The 21,171-nt window shown below is 47.2% G+C and overlaps 7 protein-coding genes across 7 annotated transcripts; 3 read left to right on the top strand and 4 right to left on the bottom strand.

The window, feature by feature from the left end:
* Positions 1–97: 97 nt before the first annotated feature.
* EYB26_000277 (uncharacterized protein) lies at positions 98–3,428 on the bottom strand (the record flags this gene model as incomplete). The annotated part of the gene is made up of 2 exons (XM_054259594.1): positions 98–3,128; positions 3,187–3,428. The coding sequence occupies 2 exons, from the start codon at positions 3,426–3,428 to the stop codon at positions 98–100; spliced, it is 3,273 nt and encodes a 1,090-aa protein (XP_054115569.1).
* An 81-nt stretch (positions 3,429–3,509) lies between these two features.
* Positions 3,510–3,874, bottom strand: EYB26_000278 (uncharacterized protein; the record flags this gene model as incomplete). Its single annotated transcript, XM_054259595.1, has 2 exons — positions 3,510–3,544; positions 3,634–3,874. The coding sequence occupies 2 exons, from the start codon at positions 3,872–3,874 to the stop codon at positions 3,510–3,512; spliced, it is 276 nt and encodes a 91-aa protein (XP_054115570.1).
* Positions 3,875–4,747: 873 nt separating this feature from the next.
* EYB26_000279 (uncharacterized protein) lies at positions 4,748–5,272 on the bottom strand (the record flags this gene model as incomplete). The annotated part of the gene is made up of 1 exon (XM_054259596.1): positions 4,748–5,272. The coding sequence occupies one exon, from the start codon at positions 5,270–5,272 to the stop codon at positions 4,748–4,750; it is 525 nt and encodes a 174-aa protein (XP_054115571.1).
* Positions 5,273–10,990: 5,718 nt separating this feature from the next.
* On the top strand, positions 10,991–13,991 carry EYB26_000280 (uncharacterized protein; the record flags this gene model as incomplete). Its single annotated transcript, XM_054259597.1, has 5 exons — positions 10,991–11,035; positions 11,103–11,274; positions 11,335–12,596; positions 12,648–13,482; positions 13,540–13,991. 5 exons carry the CDS (start codon positions 10,991–10,993, stop codon positions 13,989–13,991), a joined length of 2,766 nt encoding a protein of 921 aa, XP_054115572.1.
* Positions 13,992–15,596: 1,605 nt separating this feature from the next.
* On the top strand, positions 15,597–16,250 carry EYB26_000281 (uncharacterized protein; the record flags this gene model as incomplete). Its single annotated transcript, XM_054259598.1, has 1 exon — positions 15,597–16,250. The coding sequence occupies one exon, from the start codon at positions 15,597–15,599 to the stop codon at positions 16,248–16,250; it is 654 nt and encodes a 217-aa protein (XP_054115573.1).
* Positions 16,251–16,457: 207 nt separating this feature from the next.
* EYB26_000282 (uncharacterized protein) lies at positions 16,458–20,121 on the bottom strand (the record flags this gene model as incomplete). Its single annotated transcript, XM_054259599.1, has 2 exons — positions 16,458–19,859; positions 19,912–20,121. The coding sequence occupies 2 exons, from the start codon at positions 20,119–20,121 to the stop codon at positions 16,458–16,460; spliced, it is 3,612 nt and encodes a 1,203-aa protein (XP_054115574.1).
* Positions 20,122–20,412: 291 nt separating this feature from the next.
* Positions 20,413–20,939, top strand: EYB26_000283 (uncharacterized protein; the record flags this gene model as incomplete). Its single annotated transcript, XM_054259600.1, has 2 exons — positions 20,413–20,586; positions 20,640–20,939. The coding sequence occupies 2 exons, from the start codon at positions 20,413–20,415 to the stop codon at positions 20,937–20,939; spliced, it is 474 nt and encodes a 157-aa protein (XP_054115575.1).
* Positions 20,940–21,171: the final 232 nt, after the last annotated feature.

Genomic DNA, 21,171 nt, shown 5'->3' on the forward strand with positions numbered 1-21,171 from the left:
TTCTATACTTGTATAGACATACATATGATATCCCTTACATCACCTCGTCTCCTCCTACCAACTCCTTCCATCCAGGAGAAAAAGGAGCACTGACTGACTACCAGCCAAAAACCTCCGTAACACTTAACGCATTCGCTCTAACCCCCAAGCCCAACCCAACAAGTATCGCAAAAACATCCACCACTCCCAGCACAGCAGCACCCATCAGGAACCGCGGACAAAAGATGCGATACAGCATCAGATGACGCCGAAGATGGCCCGCCCACATCGTCGTGGCCAGGTTGATGGTTGCATAATACAAAATATGGGTGGAGACGGCTTGGACGGTATCGGAGAGGAGACGGAGCATGGGGCTGTTATTTTTGACTTTTTCGTTATCGTCTGGTGAGGATGTTTCGTCGTCATCCTTGAATAGTTGCATTGGTAATCGTCCGTGTGTATCGACAGGTCGTTTCCACAGCACCGTTAGTGGAACAGCGACGGCGGCGAGGATTTGGGCGCCAAACGTGTTCAGAATCACAAGGAGAGGGGACCAGGGGTATTGGATGGATGAGAGTGCAAAGAATGCGCTTTCCCATTGGATGCTGTTCAAAGTGGCCTGGTGGCCTGTTTTGAAGTAATGGAATGAGCCTAGCAGGCCCAAAACGATCGGGCCGATAGCGGAGTTTGTGGTTGTGAGGCCGTTGGTGTCGAGAATTTCGAGTAGGGAGAGGATTTGTAGTGTTTCGATGGCGATTGCGCCCTGGCCCATGGGCTTGCTCAGTAATGTAATGGCGAGGACGAAGTTGACTACCAGCAGGAAGAATCGGGTGCCGTGAACATTGCCAAAGCCAAGGATGGTGATGGTTGTTCGCTGTTGTTGTGGCTTCGGTTGTTGTACGCTTCCTGTCTGGTCGGCACCTGATCCAGATGTAACGTTGATACTGATGCATGGCTTTGCCCAGATAAATGTCGTAGTTCCCGCTGCAAATGCAATTGCAAGAACCAGTTGCGCGAGTATAATCTGGACAGACTTGAACGTCCCCTTTCCAAAAGAGAACCAGTCACCATTATCTGCAGTATCCAGAGTCCAGAACGCCGCGGAAATGAATAGACCAACCCGGAAAGCGACGCCAATCCAGAGTGTAGCCGACCCTTCGTAAGATTTTGATCCTGCGTAAAACGAGCGGACGACGCCTGGGAGAACTAATGCAACAGCGAATGGAATGGCGAGTTGCCATGGAGCTGAAGTTGATGACGATGAGGAAGCGTAATAGGTCGATTTGCAGAAAGGCATTTGTTCCTCGCGACATAGGCGAGAAAATGAAGCCAGTCGCGCCATGATGATGAAAATGATAGAGTGATAGACACCGAGAACCCTGTCAGATGTCGACTTTTGTCTCATCGAAGATACTCCCGCTAACACGCCGAAGGTAGTAAGGAAAAAAAGTAGAATTTCGTCTTCCCAGATGGTGTACGAATTTGACGCAAAGCCGATAGATTGAGACACGGTCACGATGACTGCAAACCAGCTCCAAAGTGACGTAGGTAATGGTGATTTGAAGCTTGATGGGAAAATAACAACGCTAGATACGACAGAGGCGATGCTGCCTCCTGCAGCAGACAGTGCAATGATTTCTGCCCACAATGTATCTTCTCGTTTTCCTATGAGACCACTGACGATACCGACAATAGAACCAAAACCCATACCGAAACCAATGCGGCGGATCAAATGCGAATCGAAAGTTGCTCGGGATTCATCACGTATGCCACGGGCATAAACAATCAAAACGACAATACCGCCGACAAGTATCGCAATGCCTCGTATCATACTTGGAACATCGAATCGAGCCCACAGGGCGCGACATACATTTAAGGTATCGCGTTGATATTCCCGATAAGCATTATATGCTGCTCGGTACTTGTCCGAATTAGAGTTGAGTTTGCTTAGTGATTGCCATTGCAATTCTGCGTCGACTAACAGGGACAAAGGACCCGAGGTTTCGCTATCGTTCACACCTCGCGCCACAGAATAGTGGTGTTGATATCGTTTGATCTGCCCTGACGTGATACGGTTAACCGTTGCCAGGTTTTTGATATCTGCTCCATAAGGCCCTGCAAATGCTTCTTCGATCGGAGAGCCTAGGTTATTGAACGGAATCGGTATGCCCATGAGCAAAGACAACGTGGGGACAATATCAATCTGTGGTACAGCTCTTTCTTTAGCTGTCGATGGTGGCATTTTGTGGTCCTCATTTGTGCGCCCAAAAATGCCCTTTTTCGAATACATCCACAGTGCGGCTTCAACCTCGTCATCAGACTCGCCTCCGTGGTCGCCTTTGGAGTCCATACCATGATCACCAATGACAATGAGCAATGTATCGTCGTCGATTTTTTGAACGACATCTCGAATAACTTGATTCATTTGCTTCAGTTTAGCTGCCATTGCAGCATGATCTGGACCATAGCGATGGCCCGCATGATCGACACCGAGGTAATGCCCAAAAACTACATCCCACTTGCTCGAATTTGTCGGATGGAGAAGAGGGAAAAGGTTGTCATTCACACCATTATCCACAGTGTGCAAGTCCCAGACGTTGAATGAGTCAAAGGGATGCGATAGTTCAGGGTCAAAGTAATCCGGAAATAGTTTGTCCCAAGTATCATCTCCAAGATGAACCAGGTTTTTACCAGCAGTGCGCAGTTGAGAGATGATATTATCTTCATCAATCGCAGAACCATCAAAGTTTGAGCCGGCGTCGATAAAGGTCGGCAACGTACCGGTAGTCAAACCTTTTAGTCGTTGCAAAGTGGTTGTAGGCGGGTCGGCAATGAAAGGTAACAAGATAGCTCTTTCGGGATGGTGGACTGCAGTCTCGTAAAGAACGGGGATATTATTATGGTATATATGGGCTTCATCGCCTTCAAATTGTGGGTGAAAGGGAACGGTAAAGTCGTATCTCAGGGCGTCAATGATTAGAAACACCGCCTTGTCGAAAGTTTTGGGATGCCAGCAACCCTCTTGTGAGTTTCCGCTACTGGTAACAACATCCAGAGGGACCACATCACAAGTTGACTTGTTATCAAGAACAAGACGAGTCAGGAGAAAGCCTTTTGTGAAGTAATACACGCCAACAATGTGCAAGAAGCTATGACGCGGTAACCATTAGTCTTTGACTTTCTCGGAGCAATTGGTGTAACACTCACAAAATCCACATAAGAATACCCACAGCGCCGAGATGCTTCCATTTGAAATCCCTTTCCAAGGCCTTCGTTATGTCAGCTTTGTTGGAGGGTTGCGAAGTCGTTGTCGATCCCGCTTTCCCCTCATTCCTCCTCGCTGATTCATTCTGTGAAAGCGACGATTCGCTTTGTATGGTTTTAGACTGATATGAGGCTCCTGCTGCATTACTGCCCGGCGACTTTTGGGAGGATTTGGTGGACAGCATCGCCAACGGGTTTGAAGGGTTCGTTCGTAGGCTGTCGGTGTTTAAGAAGTAGGGAATTGAACGGGCCTCATCAAGAGAGCGTCATAATTGTAGTAGAAAGATGAATGAGTGTATTGCTATAAAGGATTCAGTCAGCATATGTCGCAATACATTATCCTTTTCGCTTGCTGCTTCACTGGTCTGATCTAGAGAGGGAATATCGCACCCAGGTAAAAGAAACGGAGCTCAAGTATACGGAATCCGATCCGGAAAGGAGTGAACGAAGAGAAAATCGGGCGAATAGAATGGTAAAGAGTGGAGAGGGCAATGATAGGGGGTTGTTGATCCTTGCAATGGTTTTGGAGGATCATGGACAAAATAAAAATGTGCCGCAGTGTTCCGTTGAAAGTGGCAGCTTTGGGAGAGTTGGTTGCGGATAGCTCAAGGGAGGGTCCACGCCTAAACATGGCTGGCTGCGATTGGCCAATCCGAGCTCAAGTGCGGAGAACTCACAGCTACGACGTATGAGAGGAATGATTGATTATATACTACGTACGTAGTTAGCTAGTTATGTTCTATTGAAGGGCAAAATGATCATCATTTACACCAAATTAATTCAGAAAATTAAAATATGGTGATTTAAATACAACCAGCCCAAGCTGTTCAGTAAACACCCAGTTTCCCGTGGCAAAATGTGAAAAAAGCTCCAAGAAATCGACACATGGAAGAAAAATGGATAGAAGAATCAAATGACAAAAATGCAAAAATGAAAGTGAAAATGGGCCAATCGGTGGTTAGTCCGCATCCTTCGTAGGACCTAATGACGTTCCAGGCTCGAACGAACAAGAGCAGGCGGATCGATAGCCGAAGAAGAAAGGTATGCAAAATACTCAGAAAAATACCTGGACAAAGACAAGGTTGCTGCTCCAAGCAGCAAAAGGTAATAAGCAAATTCCCAGAATATTCACAATCATAAAAGTATAAATCGAACGCGATTGACTGGCGAGATAGTGTCGGTTCGGTGGTAACGATCATACCATCTCGAGGATGATGAGATCACGATAATAGAAAATAGACAATAAGGGTTTGCATATGTGCAGAAATGAAGTAAATCAAAAAGAAGCCTGTTCGTGGTGAGAGCCGAAATCCGAAGCAGTCTAAGTAGAAGCGAAATGAAGATAGTAGAGATTCACGCCGGCCTTGTTTGGTATCATCATGCCGATGGGGTCGTAGCAATGGAGAGAAGCGAGAAGGAAATTTTGAAGCGTAAGAATGGTAGATGGTATCTAGAACGAGAGATGCAGTGAAAATAGTCAAGAGGGAAGTAGGGCGCTCCTCTTTTATGACCATCTCTCTTCCTTTTCCTTCAACCCACCCATGCGTTCCAGGTCGAGGGATTGGAAACGACCCGATTCGTTTGTTTGGTAAGGAGGAAGTTCGTCGTGGGCAGGCGACAGCCCAACACCACCGTTCTCGCCGATGTGAACGACCACAACGCGACCGGCCTTGGGCTTGCCAGTCTGCTCATCCTGCTCCTCGGGGAACGTGATGCGGATCTCGGGAACGGGGCTTTGTGGTGGGCTCAAGGAGCTCTGCGTCAGGTCTCGCTTCTCATTATAGACGTGAATGGATCCGGTTCGGCTATTTTGCGTGATTGTGAGGCGGCGCTGGTGAGCTTGGCTCTTATATAGTGGTAGTTGAGACTGTTGCTCGAGTTTGCGACGGCGCTGGCGGAGTAGCAGCAGACTGCCGGACAGCACAATTGCGAGTAAGATCAAAACCAAGAGCGAGATCAACAGGTCGATGGTTTTGGGGGTGAAGGATCCCTCTGAGTCGTCACGGGCGAGAATACGCATGTTGGCCATTTTGTTTGCGGATTTTTTGTAATGATAATAGTTTTTCTTTCTGCTGTTCAGATTTGATTTCCGTAATATATCTCCAAAGAAGGAATGACGCTGGCGTGGCGTGTTGTTGTTTTGTTGTGCGAAAATGAAGGTTGTTGTTTTGTGTACGTCAGTAAACAATTGGATTGGGCGGTAAGCAGCAAATGAGTGAGTGACGGTCGAATGAATGGCGCGGCGAGCAGCTGAAAGAGTGAAGCTGCGTACACCTAGAGTGGGAGTCGAGGATGGCAGTAGGAAGGGGTCGCAGGAGGGAAGGAATGTGAGAGTGAGGATAGATGGATGAACAAAGAAGAAAACAAGGAGAAAGAGGGAGAGGAAAAGTGGGAAGGAGAGCGGGTGGGCACTGGGAAATTGGCAGGAAAGGAGAGCACCGGGGCTGGACTGGCCGAGAGTGGCTCGATTGGGATTAGAGCATGTCTAACGATGAGGCTGCGCAGTGCCCTAGCCCTGAACGGGTTTAGCCGCGGCCGGTGGTGCCTGGGCTAGTCCCCGAAAGGGCAAAGTCTGCACGCGCCGCTCAGGAACGCACCCCTGTTGGCGTCAATTTGCTGCTGCCAGCCAGTCAGCGTGCGCTTTCTGACATTTGTGCAAAACGAATCCAAGCCACGGCGTTACTCTCCATATTCAAGATCATAAGACTCTTCTGAAGAGGTAGGGTTATACATATCATTGGCCCAGAGCCAGACATCGAAGCGGTGTGTAGTTTGTAGTATGTAGTTACCAAGTTGCTGTACTCTTGCCAAAAGCGACTTCGTTTCGGTGTGACATATTTGTTGCCGGAGTGCTGTTTACTACGTATTATTATGTACGTACTAACCATCTCCGACTCCATAAGCCAATCGCGTGTGGAGACCGTTCATCTTGATGATGTCAAGTAAGCGAGATCAAATTATCAACATCTAACAGCTCACTTAAGATAAGCCATGGATGAAGCAAGGTACGACTTCCAGTGAGTGTTGAGTGTTGATTGTCTATGCAAGCCAAAGCAAGTCGGGATGTAGCCGGGACGACAGTGTTGTTGCCAGACAACATAAGCAACAACTTGATTTGATACTCTTTTGCATGTATGAAGTATGGAGTGTATGTAACTATGCACTACGATAGTTCCTCGTCCAGAGGCACGAATGAGAAGCCTCATTTCTCAGGCCGGCCTCCCCGCTGCCGAGGTATGTTGAAACAGCCGACGTTGCACATTTGGAGGTTGTCAACCTTAAGTCAAAAAGTATGCAACATCGTCAAGATGGGCTTACAGCATAGCATGTTCGTATTACAGAGTTGCACAAAATCGATGACTACATGCCATGAATACATACGTCCTGAAGACCTAGTCGTTTGTTAATAGCCCAGGTGCTGTCTCATCATTCTTACACCGCCATTCGTTACAACGTGTCACCGAGGAATTATCTACAACACTACGATGTGCCATCGACACGCTCTGGGACATTCAGGGTTCGGTTCACGCATGGCAGATATTGCGAACGAATAGCGCATACCAAGGACGACCTGAGGTCCAGGTGTACGGTAGGTAGAGGTCGTAGTTCCACGGTACATACTACCTCGCAATGAAAGTATGCCGAAAGAATGGGGAACAAATAGCTTGAGTCCCATGAGCATTCATGGTTAGATCGAGTCTAGGTACAAATGGACTGGTTGCAACATTGGTTTAGACAAAGAACAGATTTAAGTTTATCAGGTGCGACGAAATCTGGTAGGTAGGAGTGCAGTCACATCTTGTACCACCTCTCATCCTCTACGTAGTTGATTACCTTTAGTCTTGTATCTAGGCAGTGAGTATGTAGACTTGTCCTTGCGTCCGGCCCCGAGAAAAGTCAACGATTCTGCAGGGACGAATGTAGGGTTAACGATAGCGTTACTTCTTATGTACCCAAGGACTGATCAAGATGACTTCAACCATATAACTCAACCATTTCTTGTTCACCACGGGCACTATGGACCAGAAAGAGGTGCCGAATATTATATGTAGAAAGGGAGGGGAAAAAAAAGATATAGCTCCGACAACGTTTCGGAGATGTCGGTGGATGATGAAATCGTGAGGATCTCGGCCTCGGTACCCCCAATGTGGGAAGAGTCAAATATAAAAATGGTACGTACATTATTATACCCGTAGAATTGGGTGCCTACCAGGTAGCCTTTCTCGTGATAAGCAGACATCGGACGAAGCAAGGGATGTTTAGTGAACCACCATTGACAAACAAGCAACGTTTGAGTACTGACTGAATGTAGCACTTCTTCTCCCTACGTAGGTAGGTACTGAGCAAATAAGTAAATATAAGCACCCCTTTTTTCCTCCTTCTGTCCATCCCTGCATAACTCAATCGTGAATCCGTCGAGAATTAAGGTAGGATGTTTTATTTCATGTCAGACGTATCACATGCCTGGCCATTACTGATATGGGTTTATTTTTTGCGTTCCCTGTATACTCATTGGTCCATCTTGAAATGATAGCTGGGCTACAGCGCCTGGAGTTCCTGAAACCTGGCGGGAAATTGTTTCCTTTTCCTCCCGATCTTTGAGCAGCCACGACACGATTGACTGGAAAATAAACCCGACGAATTTAAGAATCGCGCGCGCCCACACACGTACTACATTGTTTGTCCATATAAATGAATCTGCTTAGAATGTTGGGCTAGGATCTCTTTTGTCCAGACTGTGAGTTGAGTCGAAGCAACTGGTGATGTTATGGAGGCTGATCTCGGGAGATATGTTTGTCGCTAGTTTAGCACTTGCAGTGTCTGGCTCCGACGCTACTGAATAGGCCCAATTTAGCTCTGGCCTTGGCGGTCGATCCTCTAATAAAGCCCTTGCAAGTGTAATCACTCTATGGAATCATGCTGGTTCGCTCTTTTAGATATCAAATAACTAACTATCAGTGCAAACAGTATATATGACTCACATTATTGACGCTAGACAAAATATCAATCAATGATTCATACAATTCGTTCTGTTTGGCAGATGAGACCTAGATCTCATCCTTATGATAGATATAGTGTTTGTACTGTATGAGTATGTCTGGAACAGTCTGATGGAAATAACTCTCAATGTTTCATAAGACCTATATCCAGGGGTACAGTCCACAGCTTAAAAAGCACCTAGTCATGAGCACAAACATAGTTTAGTATAGACAAAGCAAAGCTTCAAGGATCAAAGAGCCCCAACGTCGGCGTGAGAAGCTTTTTGTGTCGGGTGGGCTTTGGTGGGGCGGCCATCCCGCATTCATCATGATTGGCCACTCGCGATAGCATCGATAAACAACTTTGCATTGACCGGGGGAATATTTTTGAACTCTGCCGTAGATTCATTCGAGTCGATGATGTATGCTGATGATAGCCAAGAGAGCTCTTCCATGTCGAGAGAGTATTGAGTTAGTTGGTCGTGGAACCACAGCTCGAGACCAAACGAAACAGAGTGTGGGTGAAGTGACGTCGACCGCCTTGTTTTACAGCGTGGAGTCGATGCGCGCGAGATGGCCATGTGGATGACAGTCTTTCGCTAGTCTGGATGGATAAGGCTACACCTCATACAAGACTAGGACAGTGGAATAAAGTATGAAGGAGAAATGTGCTGATCATCGATGGCCTAAAAAATAGCGTTTGTCGACCCGTAGCAATAAGTATCATCTGCTCAGACTGCTCCGGATAAGCTTGGTAGAAAATCAACTTGCGAGGAACTAATTCAATTCAATACATGTAAGTTACCAGCCATACACTTACATACGGTACCGGGTGTTTCACTCTATCCAGACGCTCCCTCCTTCTAACCACCCTCCCTCATAGTATCGCATACTACGCAGTGCTCTCTACTCTCTACTACTCTCTCATTTGCCGGTTTCACCCAGGCACGTCCTGAGCTCAACTCGTTCAAGAAGGAGCCAGCGGCCAGGTGCTGATACTTGCATGTAGAAGCGATACCGCGAATAACCGTAGTACACACAACATAACATCTGCGTGTAATATTCCTTTCACTGACTCTTTCTTTTCGTCTTTCACTGCGAAAGCGTACTGCGTGGGCGGAGTATTTATTCCCTCATTCATTCATTGTATCTTCAACTGCAGATCCGGCGGATACTAGCATTGCCGTCCCTGGCATTTCGCTGGCAGAAACACGGAAACACAGTATCGCAAAATAGACAGGCAACAGCCTGAGGATACGTACTGATATCAGCGATATCCAAGCATACGATCTATGTATAGAAACCACGCAAAGGCACTGACTGACCACTGTATGTCTGGATGCATCCTCCTGTCCTGACCAGTAAAGCACAAAACGGCGCTAGTCCCACTCGGGCCAGTAAGGCTAAGGCTGCTCTTTCCGCGAGTCTCTGGCAAGCCGCCAAGCCAAGCCAGATCGCAGTCCGCCTCCTCCATCCACTAGTGCAACTTATCAGAACCTCGCAGCTTTTTTTTTGAACACTGCTTCCTCGCTCTCCATCAGTCAATCAATCAATCATTCTTCGCCTTCCCCGTTTCTTTTTCTTTTTTCTTTAACTGGACATCTCGGCCATCTGAGTACATCCATTCTCATTATTTTAATTATTCTTTCTTCGTCTTCGTTTCTTTCTGTAGAATTCTTTATATTCTTTCCTCCACCAACTCAAAACCGCTATCCCCCTCCCCTTTCGCTGAAACTACGCCTTCCGTTGTTGTACGACCCTCACGTCCTGAACCCCAACCGTCCATCCCGCTGTCTCGGCCATCTTCCATCAAAAAATTCTCGTCGTCAACCCAATTCCGGATAGAACAGACATTAGATTCATTTCAGGTGTTCGCAGAAGGAAAGGGAAAGAAAAGGCCTTCAATTTGAAGTTCATCGACCGCTGTCGTGTGTCTCCATCCTTGGGAAATCGGAAAAGTGCCAACCCCTCTGTGCGACATTCAAATTCTCTTTATTAAGTCGCCGTTGGGATTCGCTTCTTTCTTTTTCCACCCTCTATTTATCACTCCTGCCACACTCCTGTGGGCCTGTCTCTTCGACACATTCCGACACCGACTATCAGTCCTTGACTTGTCGGCGTGCACGATAAACAGCATTCCTCCTGCCTTCTTGCATCGGGCCTTTATCCTCCACCCCCTTGCCTCCGCCAATCACCAGTTCGTCGCCTAGCTGCCTCTCTGATCCAAGAAAGGGCTCCCGTTCGAGGTCTCCACAACCTTCATGAATGCGATCTGCAACTGCTTGAATTCCTGGGGCATGCACGGAGCATAGGTCAATCGACTGCATCCGCTCACACAACAGACACACCAATATTCCTTTTTGTGTTGCCGCCGTTGTGAGGACTTCGTGAACTCAACTGGGAAGGAGAAACCTTGCCTTGCATTCATACGTTTTGCAACTCCGGACGATTTTTCCATCGATTCCTTGTGTTTTAATTCAATAACTTGCACATCCTCCTCACCACTTCGGATTGCATCCACATATCTCTCACCCTGGCGTTCGATCTCGCCTCCTGTCTTTGATAAGTTAGTGATTCCCAATCTGACAGGGTGTTTATCTTTGATCTCCAGGTCTGGGAGACGCTTCAATCTTAACCTCGTCTGCCCCTCATCTGCTAACCATCTTATAGAAATTATTATACAGTCGTCTTGTCGTTCGAGTCCCGCTCGGTCGACATAAATATTACCATACATACGGGTCACCTCAACGCCATACGAGGTTGGCAGCATGGCTTCTACCATGGCTACAAACAGAGCAGCCGTTCATAGTAATGTACGACTCTCGTTACCATCTTGATATTATAAGCGAGTTGAAACCAACATCATCTGACACTTTCCAGGTTCGCTCAAACCGTATCGGTGCATCAACACTCACCGGCGACCGTACAAACTCTACACACAACGCCGGGATGACCAACGGCTTTCCTGCCAGTAAAGATCGCTGGAATAACAACATATGGTCCAGAAATACATTCGGGTCTGACAGCGAGTCGGAGGGCACTGTAACTAGAGGTACGAAGAACTATTTGAAACGATGTTTCGAGAAGGTCTGGGACTAATATAGAGTGATAGAAAATGCTTTTCAGGGCAAGTCCGGGTCCAGCTCTCTGTTAGCAGCATCGGAATCCGATGGATGGGCTGGCCGTGCTAGTCTCCCTTGGAATACAGTTGGTTCCACATCAGCCTTGAACAGCATCAAGACGTCTCCAATCGAGGCTCGTACAGGCGATCGAAGCGCACCAGCCAGCGCTGGAAGTGGTGACAATAACTCATATTTTTCACTTCCTCGGGCTGCTGCAATCGGCCAAAATGGAAGCTCAGGCTCCTCAAAGACCTTCCTGGGGTCAAACGGAGAGAGTTATTCAGTACCTGCTACTGAGGGGTTATCGCTATCGAACTTCGGAAACTTTAGGAATGATGAAAACTCTGGACAGACGCAGTTCCCCTCTTTTCCGAACAACCAGACTCCGGGTGGATTCCAAAGGAAGTCGAGTTTGGTTCCAAATACGCAGCGATCTGAAGATGTTCTTGGATCCATGAGTGCTGGTCCATTCTCACACGTTGGTTCAGAGTCTATTTCGGCTGGTTCGACGCGTCACGTTGGTTCCAATAACTATCCTCACTCGGCCTACCAGTCATACCAAGCCGAATCGCACAATCTAGGTTCCCGTCTATCGAGCGGGCAGATCGATATTGGCGCCGGCTTGAACCAACTGCATTTGAATGATAATGCTCACCGCAATGCATACAGTCATCATGATTCGTTCGATATATCCTCTGGCACTCGCTTTAACAATCAACTACAACCCGATGATGTCAATTATCAAGACTATGTCTCCGAGTTCTCGAACGATGGACCGCTCGCACCATATCAATCTCTATCCAGGCTTGGTGAACGTGATCAATCTCCTGCTGGTGAATATGCGCGGGCCCTCAGTAACTCCTTCTATCCAAGTACGCGGACACCTCCTGTCGCAGCTAATCAATTCCGACCCTCTTCTAGTCATCGCATGTCGGCACAGCTCAGCGATGGACAAGCTGCGATTTTGGACCGTCGGTTGCGAGGGTTGCAACAAGAACAAGATTTCGGCCATGCTGCAGGGGGAGCCATGCAGCAACGTATTTCAATCCCCAATGGCTACGACCTTGCTGGATACTCGGCCGCTCGTTTGAATGGCTTCCCTCAATACTTGCAGATGCCATACAACAACCTGCCATCATCAATTATTCAACGCGTCTCTCACCGTGAACCAGATCCTAGTCAGGTTGTCCGCAGCCCTCTCCTTGAGGAGTTCCGGACTCACAACAAGTCAAACAAAAGATACGAGCTAAAGGTAAGATATATATGTAATCATCTTCTTGAATTGTGACTAACTATATGGCAGGATATCTACAACCACATTGTGGAATTCAGTGGTGATCAACATGGATCCAGGTTCATCCAACAAAAACTCGAGTCGGCTAATAGCGATGAAAAAGACCAAGTCTTCCGTGAGATTCAGCCCAACTGCTTACAACTCATGACTGATGTCTTTGGCAATTATGTTGTCCAAAAACTCTTCGAGCATGGCAATCAGTCGCAGAAAAGGATTCTTGCGAACCAGATGAAGTCCCACATCTTGGCTCTATCAACCCAGATGTACGGCTGCCGTGTCGTTCAAAAGGCGTTGGAGCACATTCTTACCGATCAACAAGCCGCTATGGTCAAGGAGCTAGATCAGCATGTCATGAAATGCGTGCGTGATCAGAATGGTAACCACGTTATTCAGAAGGCCATTGAGCGAGTTCCCACGCATCACATTCGCTTTATTATCGATGCTTTCAAGGGTAATGTCAATAAACTCGCTACTCACCCATACGGCTGCCGGGTCATTCAGCGGATGCTTGAACATTGTGAGACTGCCGATCGTGAATCGATTCTTACTGAGCTCCACGTATGCACGGAATCATTGATTCCTGATCAATTCGGCAATTATGTCATTCAGCATGTCATTGAGAATGGCGAAGAGAAAGACCGATCTGTCATGATTAAATCTGTCGTCAAGAACGTTCACAACTTTTCCAAGCATAAATTTGCTAGTAACGTTGTGGAAAAGAGTATCGAGTTTGGTGAAGAAAGCCAGCGACGAGAAATCATCCGATTGCTTACAGCCCACAATGACCGCGGCGAGAGTCCCTTGCTAGCCTTGATGCGAGACCAGTATGGAAATTATGTTATTCGTAAGTGCTATCATGCGTCTAGTGCACTTCAAGATCAGATGCTAATCCTTGCTATAGAGAAAGTCCTCGGCCAAGTGAAAGACTCCGAGCGAGAGATGATAATTGATGAAATCAAGCCATTGCTCAGTCAGCTGAAAAAATTCAGCTATGGCAAGCAAATCATGGCTATTGAGAAACTCATTGTTGACCCCAACGCTCCCACGGTTGCTGCAAACTCTTCAACCACGCCGCCTGCATCTCACAAGTCCTCGCCACAACCCTCTCGCAGATCGCTTGCCGAAATTCGTCCACCGGTCGGTGGTGCGGCACCTCCTACTCCTCCACCCACCGATACTCAGAGTCTTCATGGAGGGTCTGCCACTGATGGATCAGTCGATGGACCTGTTGAAAGTTCCAAGGGGCTGGCTACCACTTCTATTGCCGCCGTACCTGACTCTACCACCACCACTCATCAGACTGGGGCTGAAGTAACCGTGGCAGTCAGTATTCCATCTGAATCACGAGCATAAATGACGAGATCCCATTTTCAGCGGGAGCGATTTACTAATTCTCTCAATTCTGTTGTGTTTTATATTCTATTATTATCGTCGGGGGGGATCATATACATACAGGAATTCTTCAAGGGAGATATATCATGTTTTTCTTTTCCATGTTCAAACTTTTGTTCCTGTGTCTTTTTTTTTTTTTTTTTCTTCTCTTATCTATTTTTCTCCCTACTCGTTTTTATTATTCTCCTTGTGTTCCTGTGTGGGACACGCTGGCATGGGGCTATATACTGTGTCAGTGGCCGGATTCTTCTTCCTTCTGTTTTATGCGATGAGGCGTGGGATGGTGCGATGGATTTGATTGCATACCCCGATTGCCACGAAGATATGCCTATTTATACTTGGTTTAATATCCGTCACTCATATCCCGGTTTCAGATGGCGTGGGCTGTGGCGTCCTTTTTTTTTATGGAGATGATTCGCTTGATTGATGCCTTGTTTTTTTTTACCTTGCTTTGCGGATTGACGGGGGAATATTGTGTGGTTGCTTTTATTCTTCTTGCTGAAAGGAAAGGAAACATTTTAAACAAACAACGGATGGGAAATGTGAGCATGCAAAATATGCTTAGAGGCAACGATATGTAATCCGCTTTATTCTTATAGATACTTAATTCAGATTGCTTTGACCTACTCTTGAAGTGTTGTAAGTTGTAACATGGACAAAGCCTAGGCTCGGCCATAGATCCGCCCTAAAATAGCGCCAGGCCCGGTTGGCTGGGTAGGGGAATGCCTAAAAACAAGCTTAAGTATATTAAACATTAGCCCGAAGTGCCTTACCCTTGGATAGATACATTGGGCTTTGTTGTAGAGAAAATGATGTCCCACACTCAACATCTATTATTGCTCTTTTTTGTGAAGATTTTTTCCCACCGGAGAATGTGCCAGTCTCTCCTCTCGATGCTGCGATCTGTTTGAAGGGCATACCAAAGCTATGTAACACATAAGTCAACTGGGCACCTGGGCACTTTTGCTGTACTGAATGGTTGTGTCGCATGGCCTTCCAATCGAGTCGATACTCGAGCTTTGGGGATAGCTACGAGGCTACGAGATTGCTGGTATGCTTGCGAATATGTCTGGTCGAGGGCACCTAGGTTGGTGGGCTTGAGGATATTAAGAGTACCTAGGTATATAAAAATTGTCAACATTTCCAGTCGAGGCATTTGGATATTTATAATGTAACTAGACTACGGGAGCTTCAAATGTTAGATACACCAGACTCTACCCAGGTATATTGATCTGTACAAGCCACTGGGTCTCAGCGAGCCTAATATATCTCGCCGAACTTGGATGCAAATCCGACGAATATTGAATTCTTATGTATAAAAACACAAACCCAACAGTGCCAAAATACAAACAACTCTTCGCTTTATTACGATATGAATGGCATCGGATAAAGGTTAATCCGCCCTCATGACAAGCAATTTGCGGACTGCCATGCCGCAACATCATCGCCTTGACCAGAGCACTTGACTTGGAACGCAACGGCCATTTCCATTCAGTTCACAAATCTCATACCATATATCGACGCCGATTAAAGAGTTTTATAATAAAGACCATCGGAGAAAAGAATATGTCCTCCAACGTCGGCCTCTCCACCCCGCGTGGCAGCGGTACGTCAGGCTACGTCCAACGCAACAGCGCCTTCCTCAAACCACGAAACGCAGGCTACGGCGCCCCTTACCCACCCGTACCCTCTTCTGCTGCCGACGATAAAGGCCTCTCAAGTTTCCGACAACGCAAACCCGATCAGCAGATCCTAGACCATGACCGGAAACGCGCGATCGAGCTGCAGGTTTTGGAAGAAAGGGAACGGCTCGAGGAGGAGAATGAGGAACTGGAGAAGGATAAGAAAAAGCCGTTGACAGAGGAGGAGATTGACGAGCGGTGTGATGCGCTGAGGGTGAAGTTGTTGAAGCAGTTGGAGGAGGGGGATAAGTCATCTTCTGGAAATCGTGGTGATCGCAGAAAGCAACAGCGTGGCGGACAATACGACAAGGATAGGAGACAGCTTAAGAGTTATCAAATCCATGAATTGGCGGAGGCGAAGATACAGGAAAGTGAGAGGCTGAGAAAGGCCTTGGGAATAAAGGAGGATTGGGAGAAGAAGGATTCTTCTCCATCCGTGAAAGAGAACGAGAAGCCTGGGAGGAGCGAGGATAAGGAGGATGGTGGTCAGGATAGAGAACAAGATGAGCGAAGGGATCGTCGGCGACGATACTCTTGATCGTCTATCCTTTCGTATATATGATATTGTTCTAGCATTAATGGCGTTATTTTGGGCACCGGCGGCTGCTGGCGTTACAATGAACAAGGATCTTTTTTTTTTTCAATGCTATTTGGAATACGGATTGACCAATATTCAACCAATCCAAAAAATGATTGTTTTGTCATTGTCGCCTATATACAAGAAGATTGTGTAGATACACCTATTTTATAAAAATTTCTCCACGATCCAGCCTTCCTTCGGATCTTTGACTTGCACAACCTTCTTCGCTGGCAAAGGCCATCCCGTAGTCCCAGCCTCGCCCACAAGAGAAGGAACAACAACACACTGGCGGCGCTCAGGCATTCCTCCCAATGGCTCGACCTTGCCAATGGGCTTACCGTACTCGAGCAAAGGTGTCCCATTCGCAAGAGCTGCTAGTTGTGGACCACTCGGTGCAGACAAGGGAAACATTCGGATTTTGGGAGTGTCGTCAGCCGATACTGGGACACGAGCAGCTGTTGATCGCTGAAGATGCGAGTAAACGATGTACTGAGGCATCTCCTTGGGTGTGAACTGCGCGAGGATGGATGAAGGATGTATGTAAACTGCCTTTTCGGAAAGCTCTGCAGCACGACCTTCTCGAGACCGGAAGAGAGTATAGTAAGGTACGTCAATGGCTCGTCGTGGCTTACGCGGCATTTCAGGAGGATCAGGACATGTATCCGCGCGAATAGCGATGTTGTCGATGAATCCGGCTGTGACAATTTGTTTCAGAGCTTTGACTTGTTTGGCTGTCGGCTCAGGGAGGCGGGCTTCATATGGTCCCAGAAGACCTGGATTGTTGGTGCGGACGATTTCGGTGAGTTGGCCTCGAAGCTGAGAGGCTTCTTTGAGGCCCTTGCCGCGGAGGAACATTTGCTCGCAGAAAGCCTCTTCTTCTTCAGGAGAGCCGCTTGAGTATGCATATGCACAAATCGCAGAAAGGTATTTCAATGCGTCAGAGGTATCGTCGTGTTTGCTCAATAGTCGTTGTACTCGGTTGAAGTCCTTACGACGGCTTTCGCGTTGCGTGTCTTCCAGCCTGTCAGCATTTGTGTACACCTTTTCCATGTCTTTGTTTTGCTTTGCTACTGTCAAGTCAAGCTCGCTTTCTTGGACGAACAAATCACCAACTGCCAGTGCAGATACAAGTGCTATCACATAAGGCATGCAGCCATGATGATGACCAATCTGTAGCATTTTGCTGTATCTGGGCGACAAGGGATATAGTGACAACTTCCTGCCAATCTCAGTAACTTGACCATCCGCTTTTAGCGCACCGAGGTATCTCAAAAGCTTCTCTGCTTTCGCTAGCCCTTGACGGCTCGGTGGAGTCGGGAAGGGAAAGTTGATCACGTTGTGAAGGCCCATGCTTTTCATCTGCAGCACCACGCCTTCGATGGGGGTCCGTAGTATTTCAGGTTCAGTGTATTCCTCGAAATCTGCCTCGTAAATCGCACTAGAGTACAACCTATAACAGTGACCGGGCCCTGTACGTCCAGCACGACCAGCTCTCTGACTGGCACTGGCCTTGCTGATCCAGCCAATCTGGAATGTTTGTACTCCAGTGTTGAGATCATATTGCTTCTCTTTCGACCGCCCGCAGTCGAAAACATATTTAATCCCGGGGATTGTCAAACTGGTCTCAGCGACATTTGTTGCCAACACGATGAGTCGTGAACCTTCTGGAGGCGGTTCAAAGACCTTTAATTGCTCTTTAGTGGGCAATTGAGAGTACAATGGTAGCACGTGAACCTTTGTAGAAGACGAGACGCTCTCTTCGCCAATGTCAAAATCTTCATCATCTTCACTATTGTCGTCATCGTCTAACCCAAGAATATCGACATCACTATCGTCGTCTCCTTGTGGTCCAGCTCCCGTATCACCTAATTCGATGTCTTCTGTCTCAAGAGGTGCATCGGCAGCGGAAAGCTGGAGCTTTCCTTGGACTGCTTCACTCCGTTGTGTAGGCTTGAATGCTTGCTTCAGTCGCTTTGACAGTTGTTTAATTTCATTCTGTCCAGTGAGGAAGACAAGCATAGCACCAGGAGGGAGTTTGCGATGACCCCTCGATACCTTGCGGAACGCTTCTTCCACATAATCTCGGCGAGTTTTCCGTGCGAAGTGAATAGTGACTGGATATTGTCGTCCTTCAGCTTGTACTAATGGTGGAGTCCCATGACGGAAAAGATGTTGATTTTGAGTAAAGTCAGATATTCGGAGCGTGGCCGACATGATGACCAATTTCAACGGTTTGACTGAAGGATCTTCCTTGCGCATGGATTCTCTAAGGTCAACAATTCGGCTGACCATACCAATCAATATATCTGTATTGACACTTCGCTCGTGCGCCTCATCAATGATCACAATGGAGTACTTGCTCAATGAAAAATCCTTGGCAATTTCTCGTAGTAGAATACCATCAGTCATGAATTTGATGGCGGTGTTACTGGAGACGTTGGTGTCGAACCGGATCTGGTAAGAAACACGGTCTGAAAACTGGCCAAGTTCATCCCCAACACGCTTCGACATGCTCACTGCTGCAACACGACGAGGCTGAGTGACAGCTATCATACCGGGATTCGGACCGTCGGGATGACCGTAGCCAGCTTCGAAAAGAAACTGCGGTAATTGTGTTGTCTTACCACTGCCGGTAGCTCCCCAAATCACAATAGACGGGTTGTTGTATATAGCCTCCATGATTTTTTGTTCTTCACCCACCACAGGAAGCTTCAAGCGTGCTTCCTGAATCTCTTCTCGTCGGTTCACGTTCACGGTGAACGCTTTGCGATTAGGATCTCCGGTAGTAACTTGAAGTTCCCGAGGCAAGGGCTCCTCCTCGTATACTGTGTTTCTCGGTACCTTGCCTTCTTTCACGAAGATCTCGGATGAGGCAGCCAGTTGTTCCGAAAGTGGCTGGTCAGAACTAGGCTTGAATCCTACAGCTTCGTTGATCTGCTGTGTGGCCCAAGCTTTGAATGCAGAATTTCTTGGTCGAATACGTGTGTCGGTTTCTTCTTCTTCGTCATCGTCATCGCTGTCGTCTTCGTCATCATTTTCACTTGTATCACTTGTTTCCTTGTCGTCGTCATGCAATAAATCATTCTCATTCTCATTCTCATCTGACTCGTCCGATTTGCTTTCTTCTGAGTCTGACCTTTCATCGACATCGCCATTAATATCCTTCGCATCATCAGCTTCTTCTTCGCCCGAATCGAACCCTTCCCAAGGGACCTCCTGAACGACAGGCTGAGTTTTTCGTGTTCTCTTTCGCTTTTTGAGGATTGGAAAACCATCCGCACCGAGATCGAGTGGCCGCTTGAGACCGCTTCCGATCTGGACCTGAGCAACAGGTTTTGGGATATCCGGTGCTGAGGCATTTTTCTCCCTCAAGCCAGTTTCCAATTCGTCCGATTCGTCGCCCGATAATCCAGCCTCCAAAGATTGTAGTGTGCTATCAACGTTGCCTTCTCGTCTTCTTTCTTTTTTACTCATATCCTTGATACTTCGGAATTCGGATAGGTCGAGCTTCGTCTCCGCAAGTTTTTTCATGAACTCCAAATTTTCCTCTTTTCTCAATTTAGTTTCCTGCAACCTCGTTAGCTAAAATCGCACAATTGAGCAGAAAATCCAGTCGTACAATGTACTTATCAAGACGCTTCTTCTTTTTCGACGACATTTTTGGCTGCTGCTCTCTCAGCTGTTCCCTAAGCTGCTGTCGTTTGACCTCTTTCTCCGCTTTGGAGACAGGTACGATCTCGGTGACATTGGTGTCGACCGGGGTGCTGGTGGACTTTCCATTTTGTCGCCTGCCCCGTTGCTTGCGGTCCCTAGGCTTGAAAGGAGGCATGATGGTTGTGAGATCGCTCGAATCGAACGACTTATTGAGAAACAAAACTCGCCGCTATCAAAAAATTATTTGTTGGCAGTAAAAAGTTCTGCCGGGAATATTGCTCTGGATCTCTCACCGCTTATTCTCACCGCTTTGTCCCACATCGAGATGGGATGACTAATCAATGACCAGCGAATGAGAACCGTCCGACCATGCTGCATACAAACAACCTCATCTCCCCCAATCTTCTGCTGGAAGACCTCCTGCTACATTATACGTCGGTAATTCCGGCTCTATATACGCGTCATCATGGCAGAAACCCTGGACTTGAATAGCCTCAGCGAGGTCTTGAATCTCCCCTTCCCGGCCCAGACCAAACAAGTTGCGGGGAAGATCAACGGTGTCTTGACGGATGTGCTGTCTATAGGATTCAGTGATAAGATTCTAGTCACCGTTTCTCAAGAAGGCAGACTAGCTCATTGGGTATGTCCCATAAGTGTTCAAGCAACTAGGATGAAAACTAATCATTTGTTCAGCTCAATGTTCCCCTTGAGAACAACAATCCAGGAACTGATGGTTTCCACACTTTTTCAGAAGGAGACGCAGATAACAGTTTACTTCCTCTTTCGTCTCTAACTGCCACTACTCTGCTTGGTGGTCATGCCTCTGGACAAGAAACCACAAATCAACTTCTTGCGCGTCAAATTGGCAGTGCTATTGCGACCAAAACTCCAAATGAGAGAAGGGTCTTGCTCGTTGGCCTTGGGCTGAATGCAACTCAGATTGACAGGGATGCATTTTTTGCGATTGTGGATCTTGTTCTTCAGTGTATTTGAGGATCTACAACGTGGAAGTTAAACTACTTTTCGATGTCGCCAGGGAAGATTTTACACCTTTACTTGACGTATCTGCCGTGGGCATCATCTGTTACGACATATGATTTGTCATGGAGCCAATAAGAAACACCATTACAGAACGCATCCGGCATATTCGTCGCAAATGAACTTAGCAACTCATTGAGAGAACAGTTCTCTGCCGTATCCCATATCGGGATGGTTGATACACCCA

This window comes from Talaromyces marneffei, chromosome 1 (assembly GCF_009556855.1).
Source record: "Talaromyces marneffei chromosome 1, complete sequence".
Classification (NCBI taxonomy): Eukaryota; Fungi; Ascomycota; class Eurotiomycetes; order Eurotiales; family Trichocomaceae; genus Talaromyces; species Talaromyces marneffei.